Source organism: Prionailurus bengalensis, chromosome E1 (assembly GCF_016509475.1).
Source record: "Prionailurus bengalensis isolate Pbe53 chromosome E1, Fcat_Pben_1.1_paternal_pri, whole genome shotgun sequence".
Classification (NCBI taxonomy): domain Eukaryota; kingdom Metazoa; phylum Chordata; class Mammalia; order Carnivora; family Felidae; genus Prionailurus; species Prionailurus bengalensis.
Genome location: NC_057347.1, coordinates 52849629 through 52872283, shown reverse-complemented (window position 1 = coordinate 52872283; position 22655 = coordinate 52849629). Strand labels below are relative to the sequence as shown.

Here is a 22655-nt window from a genome sequence, read left to right as displayed (position 1 = left end):
CCTTGGTCTGGGGGAACAGGAGGGACTGTCATTTTTATGGATGCCTGCATCCTTTCTTTACTGGAGCCCAGAGCTCACGCCCACCCCCCCCCCCCCCCCAGCAGCACCAAGACCTGACAGGTGTGATGTGCCCTTGGCTTGAGCTGGGACATCCCAGCTACTGCCTGCATGGTAAAAGGCGCCTGAGACAGGGTGGGTGTGTGCATCTTGGAAGGCTCTGGAATAGTTCTGTTTCCCCAGAGCTCTGCCAAGACGGCCCCGCTGGGGCTTTTGATGAGCCCACCTCTCCTCCTGAGCCTTTTCTGAGCCCGGCTTCCCCACCCAGCTGCTGGCCGCCGGGGGCTGGGGTCGGGGGAGGGTGGATTCATGACATCCTCATTGCCCAGAGCTGCTCGTGCATTTGGGGCAAACCATTCTTCCCTCTATGCTGCAGAAACCCATTCGTTCTGATGGTGACAGGTAAATGTATGTCTCTGTGTCAACAGCTTTCAAAGTGTGGCCCCCAGCAACAGCAGCATCACCTGTTAAAAGTGTACGTTCTCAGGCCCCACTCCCATCTACTGGATGCCCTGGGTGGACCCAGCAGTCTGTTTTAACAAACCCTCTAGGTGATTCTCATGGACCCTCAAGTTTGAGAACCACTACTGCCCAAGAACTTAGCCTTCCTTTGCCTGGATGGCAAACGTGTGCCATTTAAAGATAGCCCTGTCACCTCTAGTCTTAAATACGCTTAGCTCGGGTTATAAACACAGGCAATTTGGGATTCCCCCTCCCTCTTCTCCTCTTCCCGAAAGGAGATCTGAATTCTCAGCATTACCCCTCTCCTCACTGAGGGGAGCATCTGGTGAGGTGCTGTCCTTTCTCCTTGTAGCTTCACTGTGAAGCTACATAGCGCTGTGTTGCACATAACGCTGGGCACAAAGTAAATGCTCAATGAACGCTGACTACTTCTTTCATCACCATGCTGATCAGTAGCCATGTATCAAAAAGAGTTAACACAGCAGGCTTGAAACGGCTCTCCTTAGGGAGGTCTATTTGCAGGGCTGGAAACTTGATAAGGGTGTCTCTCTGTGCCTAAACTGTTTGTGCAAATCATATTGTTTTATGCTGAACGCCTGCTTCACTTCCGGGAGTCTGGAATGTGGTGGTGTGTGGTAGTCGGAGGGTGCCTATGTGACCAGCCCCCAGTAGAATCTTTGGGCACGGAGGCTCTAATGGGTGCCCTGGGGAGACAAGAATTTGCGTGCATTGTCACAAATTCACCCCTGGAGGAATTGAGCACACCCTGTGAGCTAGCAAAAAACAGAACTTCTGGAATCTTGTGCCTGGTTTCCACCAGATTTTGCCCCAAGTATGTCTTTCCTTTGCTGATTTTGCTTTGTATCTTTTCACTGCAATACATCTTATCTGTAGGTACGACTGAACCCTCTTGCACTGTTGGTGGGAATGCAAACTGGTGCAGCCACTCTGGAAAACAGTGTGGAGGTTCCTCAAAAAATGAAAAATAGATCTACCCTATGACCCAGCAATAGCACTGCTAGGAATTTACCCAAGGGATATAGGAATGCTGATGCATAGGGGCACTTGTACCCCAATGTTTATAGCAGCACTTTCAACAATAGCCAAGTTATGGAAAGAGCCTAAACGTCCATCAACTGATGAATGGATAAAGAAGATGTGGTTTATATACACCATGGAATACTACTTGGCAATGAGAAAGGATGAAATCCTGCCATTTGCAGCAACATGGATAGAACTGGAGGGTATTAAGCTAAGTGAAATAAGTCAGTCAGAGAAAGACAGATATCATGTTTTCACTCATATGTGGAACTTGAGAAACTTAGCAGAAGACCATGGGGGGGGGGAATAGTTACAGAGAAGGAGGGAAGCAAACCATAAGAGACTCTTAAATATAGAGAACAAACTGAGGGTGGATGGGGTGGGGGAGGGCAGGAGGGAGGGGGAAATGGGTGATGGGCATTGAGGAGGGCACTTGTTGGGATGAGCACTGGGTGTTGTATGTAAGTAATGAATCACGGGAATCTACCCCCAAAACCAAGAGCACACTTCAATGTTTTTTTTTTTTAATCTTATTTTTGAGAGAGAGAGAGACAGAGTGTTAGTGGGGAGGAGAGGGGCAAAGAGAGAGGGAGACACAGAGTCCAAAGCAGGCTCCAGGCTCTGAGCTGTCAGCACAGAGCCCAATGCAGGGCTCGAACCCCCAAACTGTGAGATCATGACCTGAGCTGAAGTTGGGTGCTCCACCAGCTGAGCCACCGAGGCACACCCTTGACACATTCACTTATACAGTTACTTTCTGTGTCAGGCAAATAATGTCGTAGTTGGTTCCTCTTACAAAAGTATTACAATTTTATTTACAAAAAAAAAAAAGGCATTTGAAGGAAAAAAGGTGGGTTGATCTAAAGTGAGAAATCGTGGTGCACATTGTGAGGGTAGGCGGGAGTGACCAGGCTGGGGGGCCGACCTTTAAGACCTTGGCTGGATGGGATTCCAGGAGACAGGAGACACCCGGCTGGGGGAAGGCAGTCAGAGGAGACCTGAGTGCTCTGGGAGGTTTCCAGGCTTCCTAGGGAGGTGCCCAGCCTGTCGGCATTGACACCCCTCCCAGAGTGGCTTAGCATGTGGAAGCCATGGAGGCAAGGGAGGAGGGCGGGCCATCGAGCATGCTCGCTGTAGCAATGGGGGGAAGCACAGTGGCGTGTGGACGACTGACTCACTTTGTGTGTATGTGGAGAGGGAGGGGCTCTTTGTGTGTGTGTGTGTGTGTGTGTGTGTGTGTGTGTGTGTGTGTATAAGACTATTGTTCTCTCCATAGATAGAGAAACATTCACACTCACATAAACACACACACGTACCTTTCTTCCCCACTGAACCATTTGACATGGCAGGGCTCTTTTTCTGTATGTACTTCAGCTGTATCTTTTAAGGATAAGGCCATTCTGATTTTTAAAAAGTAGAGGAGGGGCGCCTGGGTGGCTCACTCGTTAAGTGTCCAACTCTTGATTTCCACTAAGGTCCTGATCTCATGGTTTGTGAGTTTGAGCCCCACATCAGGCTCTGGGCTGATAGTACAGAACCTGCTAGGGATTCTGTCTCCCTCTCTCTCTGTACCTCCCTCACTTGCTCTCTCCCTCTCTCAAAATAAGTAAAAATAAACTTTAAAAAAAAGTTAAAAAGGGGCGCCTGGGTGGCTCAGTGGGTTAAGTGTCTGACTCTTGGTTTCGGCTCAGGTCAAGATCTCCTGGTTTGTGGGTCTGAGCCCCGCCTCAGGCTCTGTGCTGATGGCAAGGAGCCTGCTAGGGATTCTGTTTCCCTCTCTCTGCCCCTCCCCTGCTTGCTCTCTCTCTCTCAAAAATAAATAAGTAAACACTTAAAAGTTTTTAAATGAAATAAATTAAAAAATAGAGGAAAGGAAATGAACACTATTCATAAAGAAGGTATAATATGCAGTACCTGGCACATAGACTCTCTAAATATTTGATGAATGGAGGGGGGGCCCCTGGCTGGCTCAGTTAGAAGGGCATGCAACTCTTGATCTTGGGGTCGTGAGTTTTGAGCCCTATTTTGATGGTAGAGATTACTTAAAAAAACTGTAAATATTTGATGAATGACTAAATTTGTATATTAAATTATTTGAGAAGTCTCAGAGCAAAGCAACCTACTTAACTTTGAGGGGAAAAAGGAAGAATAAAGACATTCTCTCACATAACCACAATATGATTTTCCCACCCAGGAAATTCCACACTGGTCTAATGAAATTATCTAGTACGCTGACCCTCTCCAATTTTTGTAATCAGTCCCAAATGTCCTTTATAGATGTGTCTGTGACATTTTATGTGTTGGCTTTGGCGTTGCATTTGGTTGTCACATCTCCTTAATCTCCTTTAATGGAAAGCAGTTTCCTGCCTTTCTGTCTTGGATGACACTGATGTTCTTGGACTGGCTGTTTTCGATAGGAAGCAGTGGAGAAGGCAACCTTCTTCATAATCTCCTGTTCACATGGGACGGTTATTTTTTTTTTTTAATGTTTATTTATTTTTGAGAGAGAGAGAGAGCGCATAAGCAGGGGAGGGGTGGAGAGAGAGGGAGACAGAATCCGAAGCAGGCTCCAGGCTCTGAGCTGTCAGCACAGAGCCCGACGCGGGGCTTGAACTCATGAACCGTGAGATCATGACCGGAGCCAAAGTCAGATGCTTAACTCACTGAGCCACCCAGGTGCCCCAAGAACATTAATATTTGAAACCAACGGGGTATTTTACAATGTTCGTGATAGGCACCCCCTCTCCAACCCCTGCATTGGAAGATTGGTACTGGACAGCTTCGTGGTGTGAAATATTGCCCTTAATCACAGGTTACCCACCCCCCCATAAACTGAGAGTACAGGAAGATCCACCCTCACTCTGCAAGGTTTCTGTAGGAGTGGGGGGCGGGGGCAGCACATGTGGGTGAAGTCCTTAAGCTCTGGAATCAGATCTGAGCTGGAATTTCAGCGACTTGGGGGCTCGTGAGTTTGGGAGAGATATTTCACCCTCTGTAAGCCTCAGCTTCTACATCTCTAAAATGGGTTCGTGGCGTTTCTTGTGCCAGAGTAAGATGAGTTGGTTCATCCACAGCACTTGTCTTTGGATCTGCCGCAAGGCGGGATCTGCTGTTCTTGCCGTGGTCGCCGTTGGCCTGTGATCGGCACCTGCCGCTTCTCGCAAAAGCGGCTCTGACGAGGGTGGCTGCTTCGCCCACCCCCTCGGTGTCATTAGCAGCATGTACGCAGCAGCAGACACAGAACCTTCCAGCTGAGGATTATCCACAGCCCACCTCACTGGCGTGGGCTTCTTGGACACGCATCTTGCACTCGGAACATAGTCGTCCCCCAGCAGCAAAGCTCAGCATCCCCAGCTAGCCAGGACGAGGAAGGAAGAGAGTTCTTTCTTGTTAGATTTCTTTCGAGCGCCCTGCCTGGTTTTCTTCATGTGAGTCTGCACTCAGAGGCAGCGGGCTATGATCTATGGGCCACATGCTTTCAGTGCCGTGAGGCTGGAGAGCCTAAGACAGAGGTCTCACGGATGTCGAGTGTTCTGAGGCTTGGGGAGGTGCTGTTGTTCGGGGGTGAGGGTCCAGGGCTTGGGTCATGACTCCCTGGGTCTTGCTCCTGCCTCTTCACCTGCACCTTCAAGTTCCGTAAAGAAGGACGATGAAGGATGACCAGACACCCTAACCCCGACGTCTTCACCCATCCTCGTGCACTCCTTGCAAGCCTCCCATGTTGTTTGCGTGACACTCTGACTCCCGTGCACTGCAACGCTTTGAGTTGCAGCTCGAGGCTTCCCATGCTCCCAGCCGTCTTGGCCATCGAGCCATTGACATCACCGGCCGTGCAGTTGGAAGTGGGTAGAACCCCACGTTTCCCTGCACGCCTCTCCTGCACTCCCTGCACTGTGGGTCTTTGCTAGCTGAAGAGAGCGTAGGAAGTTCGTAGCCCCTCAGACTCGTATGATTCCTCTTTGTTCCAGGGGGCCCAGGCTGGTTGCCCCACAACAGACTGCGTACTGACAGGCGGCTTTCTCCGCCCAGCTGCGGTTATAGCTGCATGCAAATCGCCCACGATTTCTCACCAGAGCTCAAAGCTCCCTGTTCGGTTTGCATTAGGCGTGCAGTTCAATTACTCTCCTTGAAGGAGGAGGAGCAGGTGGTGTTCAGCTTTGAACTCCGTCCACATGCCCCAGGGATAAGTGAAGGTATCGTTTGGTCTTAACAAGGGAGTGGGGGGAAGAAAAATGCCTGTTCTCTAAGTTTTGCATTGGCCAAGAGCCAGGCCGAGAGAGCAACGTGACCGAGACGGCAGTCGAAGGCTATTGAGAGCTTATGTTATTCAGCAACAGAGCATCGGGCTTCCAGTTCCGTGCCCAGAAGATTGTTTTGCGGGTGGAAAAGAAAGGAGCCTTTCAGCCCCTCTCATTTGGCCTGCACCGTGGTTTTCGCTGAGCACCCGGTTCGGAGTTTCCTCCTGGAGCGATTGGTTTATGCTGTCCAGATGTGCACAATGCGATGGTTTTTGTTTTTTTGGCTTTCCAGATGTGCACGGCCGGGAAAACGGGCTTTGGCAGACACGGAGGCCGGTCTCTGCAGCCCCTGAAATCCAGAGAACCCACAATGCCGCCCTTGTGTAGGAATTACAAAGCTTAGGGTCTGGAAAAGAGCTTATGGGTCGCCCGATTCAGCCTCCTTGCTTTAGAGCTGGGGACACCGCGGCCCAGGGAGCTGTGACATGCTCGCTGCTGATTGATTACCTGCGGCTGGCAGCAGGCGAGACCTCGGCCTTGATGGAACTCACGGCCTGTCTCTCTGCGCATGCCTGTTTCATGGCCGTGTGCACCTGGCACTCTTCTAGTGTTCACCGGGACACCTAGGTGAACAGAGATTCCTAGCGTGTTTCGATGCCGGGTCAGACACAGGGGAAAGAGTGAATCATTTTTCACCTATGAAAAAAAGGTACATTATACAGTAGGTTAGATGGTAGAGATTTCTATCAAAGAAGGAAGAAGAGAAGAAAATTAGGTTTAAAGGGGAATGAGAGCTCTGGATGGTTTGCAATTTTAGATAAGGGGAGGAGGGAGATGTCACTGAGGAGGTGACTACCTTACAACTGCTGAATAACAAAAATAGCTCAAAGTTTGGTGGCTCAAACCAATAAACATTAGCTCATTTTTTTTGTGGGTTAGGAATTGGAGAGTGGCTTTGCTGAGTAGTCCCTGCTCCGTGTCCCTCTTGAGATTGCAATCAGGAAGTCAGCTGGGGCTGCTCTCATCTGAAGGCTGGACTGGGCTGGAGGACCTGCTTCCAAGATGGCAGACCACATGGCTGCTGGCTGGAGGCCCCCTTGTCACATGCGTGCCTCCATGTGGCTGCTTGAGGGTCCTACGACATGGCAGCTGGCTTCCCCCAGAGCTAGTGATCGAGAGAGACAGATGAAAGCCACAAAGTCTTTTGTGACCTAAGCCTTGGAGAAGTCATATAGCCCAGTCTGGAAAGAGGTGAAGAAGTGAGCCACAGATACCCAAGGAGGAATATTCCAGTAGAAATGCCCAAAGCTGGAGAGAGAGAAGGGCAGAGAGAGAAGAGCAGAGAGAAAGGCTGAACAGATAGAGTAGAAAGAGCCAGGGAAGAAGAATAGAGGAGGTCAGAGAGAAGACAAAGGGTGGGGACATGTAGGTCACGGCAAGCTAGGAGAAGGGCTTGGGTGCTGCCTCTGGGTGAACTGGGTAGCCACAGCAATTTTGAGCCAAGGAGCAGCGTAAGCAGGTGTAGTAGGTGTGGCGAGAACAGACTGGAGGGGTAGGGAGAGAAGCAAGGGGACCAGTTAGAACACTGCCACCGTAAACCACGCAGGAGATGGTGGCAGTTCCCACCTGGGTGCAGCCGTGGAGGAGGGAGGAAGTGCCTGGATCCACATAGGCTTGGAGGATAGATCTACAGGTTTCTCTATCGGGTTATGGGTGAGGAGTGAGAGTAGCCGAGAATGACATCAAGGTTTGTGGTCTTCGTTCCCTGAAGCCATCACTGGCCACTTTTTCTCCCTGCTTTCTGTGGTTTTATATGAAGAGATGGCTTATGGGAAAGGCTTGGAACCCAGCACCGTTTGCCTTATTGCTGTGGCCCGCGCTGTGTTCTTCGGTTTATCGTTCGCCCTTTGTGGGACCTTGGTTATTACTGTCTACAAAATGGAAAATAAACTTCTACTTCTCAAGTGAAAGAAAGAATACATGTTCATAAAGGCACTTAAAGCTCTTTAGAAGAAACTACTAAAGTGCTGGAAAATTTTTTAATGGTTTGTAATGGTATTTTTCATGCTGGAGAACAAAATGTTTTTGTGGCACTCCCTCCCCTCCAATGCTGATCCTGCAGATGGATAAGAAAATGGGGTGAATCATGGCAGGGGGATAAACTCGGGTGTTCTAGGAAAGGCCTTGCACCAAGCTCCAAACCTATGGCCCCGGGGAAGCCAGCTTCATGCCAAGTTTGCAAAGTGTTCATCACCCATAACCCTCCCAGGATCCTCCAGCGGGGTCTTGTAGGGCCACCTAAACTATTCACAGAATGTCCCCAAGCAGGCATGACTAGGCTGAGCCATTGGAAGTGAAGACAGTGGCTCCTCATGGGGCCGGAGCAGGGGGAGCAGGGAGCCCGGGGTTGGAGGCTCCTGGGGTGCTCATCATGTTCTGTTTCTTCATCTGGGTGGGGAGTTCGTGATGACCATCAAGTTTCTGAAAATTCATCAAGCAGAACACTTATCGTATGTGCTCTTCTCTGCATGTACATTCAGCTGCAATAAATTGTCTTTATTAAAAGGCAGTGAGTGTGGGGGGGACATCTGGGTGGCTCAGTCAGTTAAGCACCCGACTCTTGGTTTTGGCTCAGGTCATGTTCTCACGGTTCCATGAGTTTGAGCCCCACGGCAGGCTCCACGCTAATGGTGTGGAGCCAGCTTGGGATTCTCTCTCTCCCTCTCCTTCTGCCTCCCTCTCAGTCTCTCTCAAAATAAATAAGTAAGCTTAAAATAAAAAAGGCAATGAGGAGTTTTCTTGTCCCCACCCGGGACCTGAATTCCTACCTTGAGAGCATCTACATTCTCTACTAAAATGCACTGGTCTTTTTTTTTAAAATGGATTTTATTTTTATTTTTTAGAGAGCACGAAAGGGAGAGGGTCAGAGTGAGAGAGAGAGAGAGAGAGAGAGAGAGAGAGAGAGAGAGAGAATCTCAAGCAGTCTCCATGCTCAGTGCAGAGCCCGATGCACGGCTCGATCGCACGACCCAGGGATCAAGACCTGAGCCGAAATCAAGAGTCGGAAGTTCAACCAGCTGAGCAGCTCAGGCGCCCCCAAATGCACTGTTTTAAAAAATCAATTACTTTAAAGGAGAACCCACCAATAAGTTGTTGCTATTGGCCTCTGACACCTCCTATCAATTAGTAGGTGAGAGAAGGCATAGCTGGGCTTTGTCTGTTTGGGGACTCTATGGGATTAGAAGCACACAACATTCACGATTTGTATCTAGTTTTTCTCTTTTTTTCTCACTCAAAATTTTGCCTCTGAGATGCGTCATACTGTTGCACGTAGTTATAGGTCATTCATTCTCGTTGCTGTATGCCATTGCACGGTGTGACCGGAACGCTGTTTCTTTATTCGCTCAGTCTTTGATGGGCGTTTGCTGAGTTTTCGGTTTGGGGCTGTTACTGATAGAACCTAGTAGCCTTTTTATGAATACGTAAGCACATTACTCTTGGGTACATAGCCCCAGGTGCTTTTTAAGTCTCACGAGGCAGCCTTGCACCTGGCCTGTGCATAGAGCTGATTTATTTGCCAGGAGACGTGGCAGGTGAAGATCCCCGGGGTGTCCCTGGGGGAGCGAGAGATTCCCCGCCTCCCCCCACCCCCCCGAATCTGGGAGGCTTCTCTGCTTTCCTGCAAGGAGAGGTGCGCAGTGGTGGCCCGAGTCACCCCTGTACGCCTCCCTGCCTTGTGGCTTGCTTCCTGGGGCTCTTCCCCGCCCTCTCTGCGAAGGTCGGCAGACTTCAAGGGAAAGGATGGGTCATCCCGGCTTTCCAGCCTGTGGCAATAAAGCCTCCCAAAACTGTAAGAAGGGGGTGGGGAAGATCCCTTTCGTGCTAAACCAGCTCCACGGAGCGGGTAGGGCCCAGCAGCCCCGCGGGGAGCCTCCAGCCCCTACCCATCTGCAGGCTCATCAAACACCTCAGCCGGCAGCCCGAGTGGGAAGCTGGTGATGTCACCGCCGAGCCTGAACAGTCAGGCCTTTCAGGGCAGGACGATAACAATCAACACGGTGTGTGAGGGCCTGCCACGCAAGAACACACACGCTCACGGCACAGGGGAGGATCTGCAAGAGCCCGGGTGAAGCGGGGCTTGTCAGGCATATGCTGTTCTTTCATAACCAGCAGCGCAGAGATCATAGCCCGGAGAGCAGGCTGCCCTCGTACCTGCCAACTCCCAGAGGAACCCGTGACGCTCCCTCCCACCTCCCCGGGGACCCCTCGCCTCCAACCCCAGCCCTAAACCCGCCACGGAACAATAATCTGCGCGTGGGGTTCCAGCAGGAATGCCCCGTCGCACAACTCCAAAAGGGTGCCGGTCACAGAGCACACGACGCGCACGGCAGGTCCACGATTGTGCGACTCCGAGGCCCCAAAGCTACTGCCTTAGGAATGCAGGAGCAGAGGCCCCATCATTGCCCAGTGTGACTTCTACCTTGAATCCCAGGAGTCTGTCCCGCCACAGCTAAGTTCCCTGAAAGACTCAACTCCACTGAACCAAGAAATTTCTCAAATAACGTGGATGGGGTCGGATGTTGTCCTTTGCTTGGTCTGAGCAATGTTTTCTGACGTTCAGACACTTGCTGAGGAAGAAACCTAAGCAGTGGTTGTCAAGCAGGGACCACTCAGCGCCCCCCCCCCCCAGAAGACGTTCTGCAGAGTCTGGAGACATTTTTGGTTGTCAGGACTGGGAGGGTACGGCTGGAATCTAGTGGGAAGAGGCCGGAGATGCAGTTAAACCTCCCACCATGCCCAGGACAGACCCCACAGCAAAGAGTGAGTGACCTGGCCTAACATGTCCGTAGTGGCGAGGTTAAGAAGCCGTGCCGTGGATGAGACGTCCCAACCCCGTTAACTCTGGGGGTCTCTGGTTAACACCTCTTCCATCAGGTCTGGTGTCCTTGCCTCCAGATCGCCCCAAATCGCAGATCACCACTGAGTGGGCATACGGCATCACCTGCTCGTCTGCTGAGGACGTGAGCCCAGGTGACTGACCCTCTCTCTCCAAGATGGTGTGATGGGTCTGCGTGAGGCTCAGAGGACCCGAAGTATGTGACCACTGTGACTTCGTGGCCGGGTGACCTTGGGGATGGCCGCTCGTGCATCAGTTTCCCCGTCTATACAATGGGGATAGGAAGGGTAGAAAACACTTAACAAGGTAGTTAAGGTTAATTGTGTTGCTACGCGTAATAAAACACCCGCAACCACGCCTCCCATTTTATCACCTTCCATAAATGGCAGTTTATTCCAGCCAGGGGACCTTAGGCTCCCGTGATGGGCATGGTAAGCGGAGAGGAGACGCGAGCTGATTTCGGGGCTGGGCTGTTGCCATGGGGAATGTGCGCCCTGTGCTTAGTGCTGCTGCCCTTGCTGAAAACTTTCCCCACGTTCAAGGCCTGAGATAGCTAAGCGGCAGGTTTGAGTGGAGACCACCGATACACGAGTTTCGAGGGAACGCCTCCAAAGGTGGGCTGGAGGCCCCTGGGGCGCAACTCCACACCTGGCCTTGGGAAGACTGGGGTGCAGCTGGGCCGGGGCACTGAGCACTCAGCACTGAGCAGAGTCAGCAGACTGTGACGCTTTCTTGTGCGCAGGAACGGTATAAGATGGGTGTCTAGGACGCCAGCGCCCGCATGCCCGCGTGTGTGTGTGTGTGTGTGTGTGTGTGTGTGTGTGTGTGTGTATGTGTGTGTGTAGGCTTTGAACTGGGGAAGGGGTGAGAAAAGAAAGCCTGGATGACCCTGGCCTACCACCTCACTCCTACGCTTGCTCAGTTCCGTCTTCCCTTGGGACACGCGTCTCCCCATCTCTCTCTGTTGATTAAAAGGATCCCTGTCCTTCAAAGTCCGTCTTGAATGTCACCTTCTGTCTCGGATCATCTTCGTCTGCGGGAATCGTCCTCCCCTCACACTTTGCGCTGCTCTTCCGGCTTTGAGCCAGTGCCGTGCCGTCCTGTCCTTTGTAGGCAGGTGTTTTGCCCTCTCTTTGATTGCAGACTCCTTGAAGATCGAGGGGGGCCCTTCCTACCATCTTTCTTCGTATGTGACCTGAGCTCTCACACATGGCCAGCGCGCAGTGGTGGATTCTGGAGGCGCCCTTGAAAGGGGGCTCCCTGCTGGCCGTCAGTTGCTATTTCTGGCCTTGGTTCCGACCAGGAGGTCACAGAATCAAGACGGTTGAGGAGCATGAGCCCGAGAAGAAGTTTCACGTGAGGCTGGGAAGGTCACCAGGCGCTGGGGAGCAGCAGAGCCCGAATGCCGCCTTGTTCGGGAACCTCGGGCAATTTGAACAGTAGGACCGTTCGAGGAGCCCCAGCTCTGGGCTGTGTGCTGTGATTGGCACTTCACAGCGATCGTCCACAGAAGAACCCCGAAAATGGGGCATTTATGCCCCTTTTGTGGAAAAGCAAAGGCCGAGTTTCCTATAGCTTGCGCTGGGTCACAGTGGTGCACCTGGGGGGGTCCCACCGGGTCTGTCAGGCAAACCTACTATCTGTCACGCCACCTCTCTGTGCCTTGGTTTCTCCCTTAACCATGAAGGTGTTGGACAAGGGACCTCCAAGGGCCTCTGCAGCCAAGTGTTCTCTGGCTTTTACTCTGGGGGCTGAGTGGGAGGAGGACGCAGGAGATGAGAAGGCAGGCCTGGGGTCGGGGGCAATGGGATCGGGCTTCTAAGAAGAAGCAGAAACAGCTGCCCACGGGGATGGCCTTTCTTCCTGTCGCTCACCTCTCAGGAAGATAACGGCAAGGAAGGCCCTTCTGACAGCAGCCTGGACGGCCAGCGTTGCACCTGACAGGCCCCGGCCCTCCTCCGCTTACTCTCTCCTCCCCACCCCTGATCTCCCCATGGATGTCCTTTCCCTGCCCTTCTCTCCCCTCCCTTGCGAGTCCCAGTCAGACACAGATGACGGGTCACCGTGGGGCTTGGCTTGACCCTGAGACAAAGGGGTGCCGTCAGGGGACAGCCTGTGGTTTCTTTTCTTAATGAGCCCTTCGTCCCCACCTCCTTCTCCCTGCTGCTAATTTGCTGCAGTCCAGATTAGTGGCTGGGTTTTTGTGCTTCCTCTGGGAAGAACAAAACACAGGACACGGCAGCCTCACGGTCTTGGGAAGGACAAGGTTTGGGTTTCTCCCCTTGCTTTTCAAATCCGTTGGGAACCTTCATAGCCCATCCTGGAAAGGAACCCTCTCATCTGGGCTTTCCCTGCCCAAAGTGGGATGAAGGGGGAATGGCCCCCCAGGCCCCGCTACCTGGAGAGGCGGCAGGAAGGGCCCAGGCTCTCGCGTGGAGCCAGGGAGAGCACAGTAGGGCTGCAAGAGGAGTGAGCGTCTGGGGCTTCCTTTCTGGCAGACCGCCCTTTCCCCCTCATTCATGGGGCTCCATCCTGCTGATCTCGGCCCCCACGGCTAAGGCAGCTCCAAGCTTGTCCATCCAAGGGACCAGCCGTGCCAGCCTGAGCCCCTGCTCCCCTTCTGCTCTTTTACCCTGGGCACCTGGGAGCCACTCTCTTCTGTCACTGCTGTTGCTACTCCTGTCGCCCCAGCAACCCTCCACTTTGATGCTTCTGTTCTCTGTTCTTCCATTCTGAGCCCCTCCAGGACTCCCCCGTTCAGGTTTTATGCACAGGAAGCATCCAGGCTGCTGGCCACCTGGTGCATTCACAAGGAGCCGCTGGTGTCCTCAGCTCCCACGTGGGGCCACCCCGGTGACACTTCTCAGCTGAGTGTCAGGATAGCAGGAAAGGGTCTCCTGGGCCGGAGGTGGGCGTGGCGACGAGCCTCATCCTCACCCATTTTGGTGATGTCTTAGGTCACGGGTTCGCAACACTGTGGGCGCGTTCTTCAAGTCTGCGAATCTGGAGCCCGACACCATAGCGATCAATTGCGGCCTCCGAGGGTGGGCCCGGGCATCGGCATTTCGGCCAGGGCTGGGAGCTCTGGATTTTTTAATTCAGTCCTGAGCTGACGCAAATGATGAAGTGGTACTACAGAGGGTGTGGAGGGGACTGAGCCCTTCCATGGGGTCCCCCCCACCTAGCTGACATCTTACAGATTCAGGGCATACGGCGGAGCAGGGAACACGGTGGGCTAGCGTGTGTGTGTGTGTGTGTGTGTGTGTGTGTGTGTGCGTGCACACATGTGAAGAACAGAACCAAGTTGGGAAGGGATGTGTATGAAGAGGGGAAGGGCAGAGACTCTGTGGTCCGACCCTTGAGGGGGGGTGAAGGGGCCCAGGAGCACTCAGGAGAGATCTGGTGATCTCCCAGCAAGGTGGTGCCCTGCTGAGGACGGCCTGGCAGATCTCAGAGGGTGCAGCACCTGGTTGGGCTGGGAGCCCCATGTCAGAGTCAGGGCAGGGCGGAGGTGATGTGGCTTGCCAGGGATAGAAGAATGGGGTTTCTGTGCTGCTTATCAGGATGGTGGCTGCTGGACAGGATGTGGAGGAGGCTCCCACAGCCCGCCTGGCGGATGGATGCAGTCAGTGCTGCGTCATGGTGAGGACTTTGGCCGGGCAGCCCCACCTCTGACTTGCTGGTGACATGGGGCTGGCAACTCTGGGGTTAGGCTGGGGGTAAGTCGTGTGCCTACCTGTGAGCGGGGTGTGGGGGGGCAGGCGATGCTGTTTCTACGTCAGACAAGGGACTCGAGATCTGGTCAGACACTTTGACCTTCCTCGTTGAAAGAAACCTTAGATTCAGGTCAAGAAAGCTGGTTGTATTCACTTATCCATTCGGGGGCGGGGAGGGGATGCTGAAAAAGTGTGGGGGGAAGAAGGGACCACCACTTTGAGGGTCTATTTGAGAAGACAGGACAGGGGCTCATGAAATACTGGCAAGATGATATTGGCAAATGAAACCTTAAGGTTCATTTCTTCCACAGAAATATATTTTAAATGTCCCTTACTCCTGAAGTAGGAGCTCAGGGTCAGTGTGGGCTATGACAGTGATAGCAGAAGCCTCTAGAGCCCAGGGCTCTCTGCCCTGATTCAAGATCCAAGAGGTGAGAAGTGAGACTCCTATTTTTTTTAAGTTTGTCTTTCTTTTTCTTTCTTTCTTTCTTTCTTTCTTTCTTTCTTTCTTTCTTTCTTTTTTCTTTCTTCTTTCTTTCCTTCCTTCTTTCTTCTTTCTTTTTTCTTTCTTCTGTCTTTCTTTCTTTCTCCCTCCCTCCCTCCCTCTCTTCCTTTCTTCCTTCTTTTCTTTTCTTTTTTCTTTCTTTCTCTTTCTTTCTTTCTTTCTTTCTTTCTTTCTTTCTTTTTTCTTCTTTCTTTCTTTCCTTCCTTCTTTCTTCTTTCTTTCTTCTTTTTTCTTTCTTCTGTCTTTCTTTCTCCCTCCCTCCCTCTCTCTCTTCCTTTCTTCCTCCTTTTCTTTCTTTCTTTCTTTCTTTCTTTCTTTCTTTCTTTCTCCCTCCCTCCCTCCCTCTCTCTTCCTTTCTTCCTTCTTTTTTCTTTCTTTCTTTCTTTCTTTCTTTCTTTCTTTCTTTCTTTCTTTCTTTCTCTCTCCTTCCCTCCCTCCTTCTCTCTCTTTCTCTTTCTTTCTTTCTTTCTTTCTTTCTTTCTTTCTTTCTTTCTTTCTTTCTTTCTTTCTTTTCTGTGGGAGAGGGCAGAGAGAATCCCAAGCAGTCTCTACCCTGTCAACACAAGCCTGATGCGGGGCTCAAACTCACGAACTGTGAGATCATGACCTGCGCTGAAACCGAGTCAGATGCTTAGCTGACTGAGCCACCCAGGCACCCTGAGAAGTGAGACTCTTGACCCTGATCCCAAGCCCAGCCCCCAAGGCCAGCATTTTTTCACCCTCCGCAGATAGCAGGACAGTTTGCCCCTGAGCCTGACCAGTGACCACAGCATAGCCCCTCCCCCCTGCCGCCACGTGTCCCACAGGAGCAGAGGAGAGAGGATCTCAGTGAGCACCACAGGGGCCCAAAGAAGCGTGGTGCCAGTGCCGGACCCGCAGAGAGTCGGCGCGGAAGCCAAGCCCAGGAGACCTGTTGGATTCTATTCGGCACCTCCCCGCCCCATTTCCGAGGTTGCCTCTCAGTAAAATGCGATGTATCTGTCTCCAAGCCAGAAGGGAATGGAGACCCAAAGGTACTGAGCACCTCACATGTGCTGGGAACTGTACAGGCATGAGGTCATTGGGCCACACGGCAGTCGGCCATCCTTCGTAGGAGATGTTACCATCCCCACGCAAGCCCGTCTGTGGTATTCATAAGGCTCTGAGACGTACAAAGTCAAAGGATTTGCACAAAGTTATACGGCTGAGTGGCAGAGCGCGGGTCGTCCTAATGTCCAGCCAGCATGCTCTCTGCTTACTGTAGCGCCATAAAGATCCAGTGTCCCTGGGGACCAGGAGCAGCACCAAGGGGTGGACGGTCTGTATCAGCCCTTTCTCCTTGCGTCCTGCACCTGCACCTATGCCCTAACCTTGCTCTTTCCTCCACCTGGCACAGGTCTCACCTGGATCTCTGACACCAAAGGGCATCATTGGGGCTAGGCGAGGGGATCCTGCGTGTGTGGGTGCTCAGTTCTAGACGGTTGCCTCCATGTGTCTTCTTGGTCTTTCAGGAATTTAGCCATTGGAATCGGGATCCAGAATTTCCCGGAGGGCCTCGCTGTCAGCCTCCCCCTGCGAGGGGCTGGCTTCTCCCCCTGGAGAGCCTTCTGGTAAGTGCTCCGAGAGTGTCAGCTGTCAGAGGCCAGGGTCGTGTCTGACGTAAAGTCAGAGCAGTCCTCTGTATGGGCTTCTTTCTTCAAGAACCATCTCTTCCATCCCGGAAGTGTCTCTGGAGCTTCTGGTCAAACGCCAACAGTCTGTTTGAGTCCTCAGCCCTCAAGGGTGGGAGGAAGCTCAAGAAACTCATCTCTTGACCTTCAGCCTTTACATAAACCAGCTCAAATCGCCAGGTTTCTTCTTTCAAAATGTTTCCATTGTAGCCACGCCATGCCCATTCAGTGTTAGGGCTCTTTCCCCTCCAGTAGGAAGTAAACCAATGTCTTCCCTAAATATCACATGCCTTTGCTGAGGCCCATCTGACCACAGCCCGTCTCCAAGAGTCACACACTAGCCCCTGTCACAATCCTTGTCACTGTGAAGGCCAGGATCGTGTCCATAGGAAATGATGCCCTACTGTACTCAGACTTTGTGTTTTCATGGGCTCCAGAGGCCTTTCTAGTCTCTTCCTTAATTTTACCTTCTCAGTGACACATAAGGTGAGTCCTCAGTTTTCAGAGGAGAGAACTGTGGCCTAGAATGTCAGGTGACTGGTTTCAGTGGTGGTGACTCCAAGACCAGAAGTTTAATCTTCTGTCCCTCAACTCAGGACTCTGAGCCTCAGAATACTTCTCTGTTAAAGCAATCACTGCTCTAGAATGTATGGTGAGGGCATTTAAAAAGACTGCTAATAACAACAATTTAAAAATGCCTTCCACTTTATGGGGCCTTATGACTTACAAGTTCTTACACATACTTAAATTATCTTATTTCCCCCCTCCTGTCTCTTTCTCCATTGCCGGAGTCTACGGAATAGAGACCTAGGTGCGGGCAGGGCGTGATGGCCTTAGAGATTTGATTCAAATGTGAGTTCTGGGAGCCCAGTAGCTGTGACTGCTTTTTTTCATATGGGAGGGGCACCCTGGACAGGAGGTGAGGGACCCTGAGCTTAAACTTTTTTTCTTCTTGCTCCAGTCGGGGCCTGACGTCCAACTCACTTTTTCCCCAAGTGACAAAGCCAAGCCAGGAATTGTACCCGCAGCACAGAGCTACAAAGTCGGCCGACCCGTGCATGGGGCACAGGTCAGGCAGCGGTGGCCCCTTACAGGGTTCTGCAGCGCAGACAATGTTTCCCCCATGCCCACTGTCTGCCCCTGGCCAGGGAGAAGCAGAGAAGCGGGGGGGGGGGGGGGCGCAGGGCGGGGGTGGAGTTCACAGGCCTGTCCTGTCACTGGGGAGGCACGCTGGGTGGGGAAGTGCCCCAGTGCACCTCTGGGTTTCTTGCCCCCATTTACAGATGGAGAGATTGAGGCTCACAGGCAGTATATCTTGCCAAATGCCCACAGCAAGGGATAGTGGGAAAGATATCCCAGCTCCCTTGTCTAGTGGTGTCCCACCCATGTCAGGTGACTTTTGCAGGTGGTGACTTTTGCTCCGCTATGGGGAGCAGGTGCCAGCTCATCTGCTCTCCGCGTTCTCAGCGCTCACCTGGGCTACTGTTTTACTCAGGGCTCATATGATTTCAAGCAACAGAGACCCACTCTCACTAGCTCGAATAAAGGGAATTATTTATATTTTTTATTGTGAAAGAGAGTGTGCGTGTGCACAAGTGGAGGAGGGGCAAAGAGAGAGGGAGAGGGAGAGAATTTCAGGCAGAACCCACCACGGGGCTCGATCCCATGAACCATAAGGTCATGACCTGAGCTGAGATGAAGAGTTGGACGCTTAACCGACTGAGCCACCCAGGTGCCCCAGGGACTTAAAAAAAAAAAAAATTTAATGTTTATTTATTTTTGAAAGAGTCAGAGACAAAGACAGAGTGCGAGCAGGGCAGGGGCAGAGAGAGAGAGGAAGACACAGAATCGGAACCAGGCTCCAGGCTCTGAGCTGTCAGCACAGAGCCTGATGCGGGGCTTGAACTCACAGACTGTGAGATCATGACCTGAGCTGAAATTGGACTCTTAATCCACTGAGCTGCCCAGGCCCGCCCCCCCCCCCCCCCACCGCCAACCGAGGGATTTTTTTTTTTTTTAAAGAAGAAATCTCAGCTTAATTCAGGATGGGGGTAGTGGGGACAGGCCGTCAGTATACATCTAGCCAGGTAGGTCCACATCTTCAGTAGAGATGCATGGGTGCAGCTCCTTCAGAAGGGGGTACAGTTGTGACCCAAACACACCAGGCACAACTATGCTAGGGAAGTGTCTCTACCACTCCTAATCAGTGTCCTCTCGGTCAAGAGACAAGGTAGACGTCAGCTGACCAATGGTTAGCAAGCACGTGGTGGATCTGTCCAATGGTTATTGCTCAGTCGTAAAAGAAAGGAATGATACGTGTTATGACATGGATGCACCTTGAAAACATTATGTGAGATGAAATAAGCTAGTAAAAAGGACCACATATTGCTTGAGTCCATTTATACGAAATATCCAGAGTAGGCAAATCCATCGAGACAAAAAGCAGATCAGTGGTTGCCAGGAGCTGGGGGAGGGAGGGGTGGGGAGTGGCCGCTGATGGGTGTGGGGTTTCCTTTTGTGGTGATGAGAATGTTCTGGAACTAGATAGGGGTGATGGTTGCACAACCTTGTGACGATACTAAAACCACTGGACTGAACACATTAAATGGGTGTGCCATATGGTATGTGAATTATATCTCAATAATGCTATTATGGAAGACAGACAGTGTGGAAACCTTAAAACTCTACCAGAAACCCGGGGCGGGGGGGAGCCTACTGTGTTAGAGGAGGTCAGGGAAGAAGGAGGTGGCTAAAAAACACAGTGATTTGCACGCTGTGCACGGATATGACGTGGAATGAAATGCATCCGTTTTCTGGGGCTGAGTCAGCAGTCTGAGCACAGAGTGCCTGAGCGCGCTGCTGTCTGCTTGACTTTCCTCATGGTGGCACTTGTCTCTGGTCTCTCCTCAGGTACGGGCAGCTAAGCGGCATGGTGGAGCCCCTGGCAGGGGTCTTTGGTGCCTTTGCCGTGGTGCTGGCTGAGCCGCTCCTGCCCTACGCCCTGGCCTTTGCTGCTGGCGCCATGGTCTATGTGGTCATGGACGACATCATCCCCGAGGCTCAGATCAGGTTGAAGAGCATCCCCTCCCCCATTCGTGCTCGTCTGTTTCCCAAGCCCGGGGCCCGGCATACAGATCTTGCCTTTCCTCACTTGCTGCTCCTTTCTTTGCTCCCACCCCTTTCTGCCGCTTCCCGAGATCGTCCCCACTCCCTTCTCAACTGTGTTTTCCGAAACTAGAGAGAGGAGTAAGGGGCAGGTGGGTGGGGATGGCCCAGGTGACACCAGGTAATGGCATACAGACACTCTACCTCCCCACCCCCATGACACAGACGATTAGCTTTTGCATATTGTCCCTTTCTCTCCCCACCCTTCTCTTTCTCGATTTTTCTAGGGCTAGAATCTCGGGAGAGGTGAGCTCTGAGAGCCAAAGCTATCCATCCATGTTCTTATTATGTAGCTATAGGCCAGGTGTCCGGGAAGGGGGAGGGGGGGGGGTGCTTCCTTTCTTTGTTTTATTTATTTACTTATTTATTTATTTATTTATTTGTTTGTTTGTTTATTTTACATATTTATTTATTTCGAGAGAGAGAGAGAGAGAATCCCAAGCAAGCTCAGTGCCACCAGCACAGAGCCTGACGCAGGGCTCAGTCTCACGAACCGTGAGATCGTGACCTGAGCTGAAATTAAGAGTCGGATGCTTAACCGACTGAGCCACCCAGGCACCCCTGTTTCGTTTGGTTTTTGTAGCTAGTTTAAAGGTCAGATTCAATAATATCACCAAGAATTTAATTGCCACTCTTTATCATTCGAGCATTTATTCCAGAGCCATAAGAGGTGTCTTTGGGCAAGTTACTTCTGTATGCCTCAGTTTCCCCACCAGTAACAAGAGAATAAGGGTAGTACTACTGATCTTGTGTGGTCATCCTTTGGGATTACATGAATTACTTTGCCTGGCGTATAGTAAGCCCCAGTAAATGTTACATGTCAATATTATTATCCTTACTAATCGTAGTGGTACATTTTTATTGGAACTGGACATCACAGAGGATGCTTGCAGCTTGGACAGTCTCCCAGAGTACATTAAGGTCTTCCTTTCCTTCCCTCCCAGTGGTAACGGGAAACTGGCATCCTGGACCTCCATCCTGGGATTTGTGGTGATGATGTCACTCGATGTCGGCCTGGGCTAGTGCTGAGATGCCTCAGAGCCCAGGAAAAGCAGCACAAGGAAACTGCAGTGGCTGGCTTCTACGGGACCACACGCCTCTTCCTTTACATGAAAACATTTTTCCTTTCTCTCCTTTTCATCTCATTATCCTGATTGACTCTGATCATAACATGACAATTTTTACTTTTCTCTTGAGGGAGATAATAGTTTTATTTAGAATGTCAAGGTGTCACGGAACAACAGATTTTTGTTTCTGGCCACTGAATAGAATCTTTCTTTGGCGGGATTACCAAGGACACACAGATCAGGGAAATCTCTGCTTTCACACCCTCAGTCTCTCTCACTGGACTCTGTGGCAGCTTGTCAAGTTCACCTGGAGGAGCAAGCTGCTAAGAGAGAAGCTTCCAAGCATTTTTTGCCTCGTGACTCAGAGCAGAATGGTCAGGACCTCTCTCGTCCATCCCTCCTGACCTCTCACCATTGATCATCTACCCGTTAGACCAGAACTGGAACATCATGGACAGAGCAACCAACTTTCCAAGGTTCGGCCAGCCTAAGGAGGAATACGACTTCCTCCTGTGTCCCCCCCCGAGGGACATGCTGGATGGGAAGGGACACAGACAAAGGGAAGAAAATCAGTTTGTCTTTTTCTTTCTTTCTTTCTTTTCTCCTTTTTCAAGGCAAAGATTGACACTATTGAAGTTAAGGGAATTAGGGAATTTGGAGAGCCACGAACACAGTGAACCCTGTAAAGGCAGAGAGCAGCTTTGCTCAGAGACCTCTGCTTTCTATGGATTCCAAGAGCAAAGTGGTTTGTCATGGTTTCCAGATCCCCTAGACATTTCTTTCAATACGTTTATAGCCTCCAGTTTTCTAAGAGACTCGGGGACTCCAGCAGGTGGCTGGAGCCCAAACCCTCCTGGAGTTATGGAGGGAGCCACTGAAGCTAACTTCAGTGAGAGAAAGACATTTGGAATCTGCAATACGCCCTTCCCGGTTGACCATTCCGTAACTTGTAACCTGACCCAGGAGTCTTAAACTGCCGCAGGCTTTGCTGGAGTGTGGCCAGAGAGCGCAGGATGGGAAAGGGAAGAAGGGGTGGGAAGAAAAAGAGAGATTTTCACGTCCCCCTTGTAAAGGAAATCTTGGCCAAGTCACCATTCTGAAATGACCCTAAAGAATGACTTAAAGTAGACCAGAGGCCAGTCTGCCCCTTCCTGCCGAGAGCTTCTCCAACAGGGGCCACACACTGTCTGCTTCAAACAGAGCTAAAGTCTGCCGTCCTTGTTGGTCAAAGGAGCATGTGCGACCTTAAATGGGCTCTGCCAACGTGGCCGGCAGCCCGGGAGCCAGGTATTCGGGCACTGTGTTGTCAATGCCTGCCCTCTGAGTTTACATGTTGAATTGCTTCCAAGGGTGCAGAGCCTGCTCTGTGAATGCTCTGAGACCCCGAAGGCCAACCTCATGCTGGGTCTATGTATGTTCTTCTGAAGCACTGATGATCAAAATTGAAGACACATTCAGAGGGTTTTGATTGGTTGAAATTAATTGGTTTGGTGGTTGGTATATGTGTATTATTTGATGTCTTTGTATGTAGTTCTGCATAACGCAAACTCTCTGATGGACAAGACCTCATAACTGTGATTAATATCAATAAAGGGGATATTGTTGTGGATGAGCTGTGTCCAATCCTTCTCCAAGTTGCTTCTTTCCAGGGTTGATAATGTAAGAGCTTACTAAAGTCAGTCCTAACATCTCCCCTACCTGACGTCAGCAGAAGCAAAGGAAAGAGCTCCGATGAGATGGGCCAGTTAGAGTCATGGTTACAAGCCACAAATCCAACTCCAGCTAGTTTAGATGGGTATTTAATGGAAGGCTGTTGGGAGCTCTCAAGATCTATAGGAGAAACCATCTCGAAAATGGG

At 51.3% G+C, this 22655-nt stretch overlaps 1 protein-coding gene across 2 annotated transcripts in view; it reads left to right on the top strand.

The window, feature by feature from the left end:
• The window catches only part of SLC39A11 (solute carrier family 39 member 11), a 342686-nt gene extending 320280 nt beyond the window's left edge, over positions 1-22406 (top strand). For both annotated transcript variants that reach the window (XM_043585143.1, XM_043585144.1), the window contains exons 8-10: positions 16407-16505; positions 19476-19634; positions 20675-22406. In XM_043585143.1, the coding sequence (XP_043441078.1) occupies positions 16407-16505; positions 19476-19634; positions 20675-20753 (337 nt within the window). In that variant the 3' untranslated portion in view covers positions 20754-22406. The remainder of the gene's footprint in view (positions 1-16406; positions 16506-19475; positions 19635-20674) is intronic.
• The last annotated feature ends 249 nt before the right edge of the window (positions 22407-22655 follow it).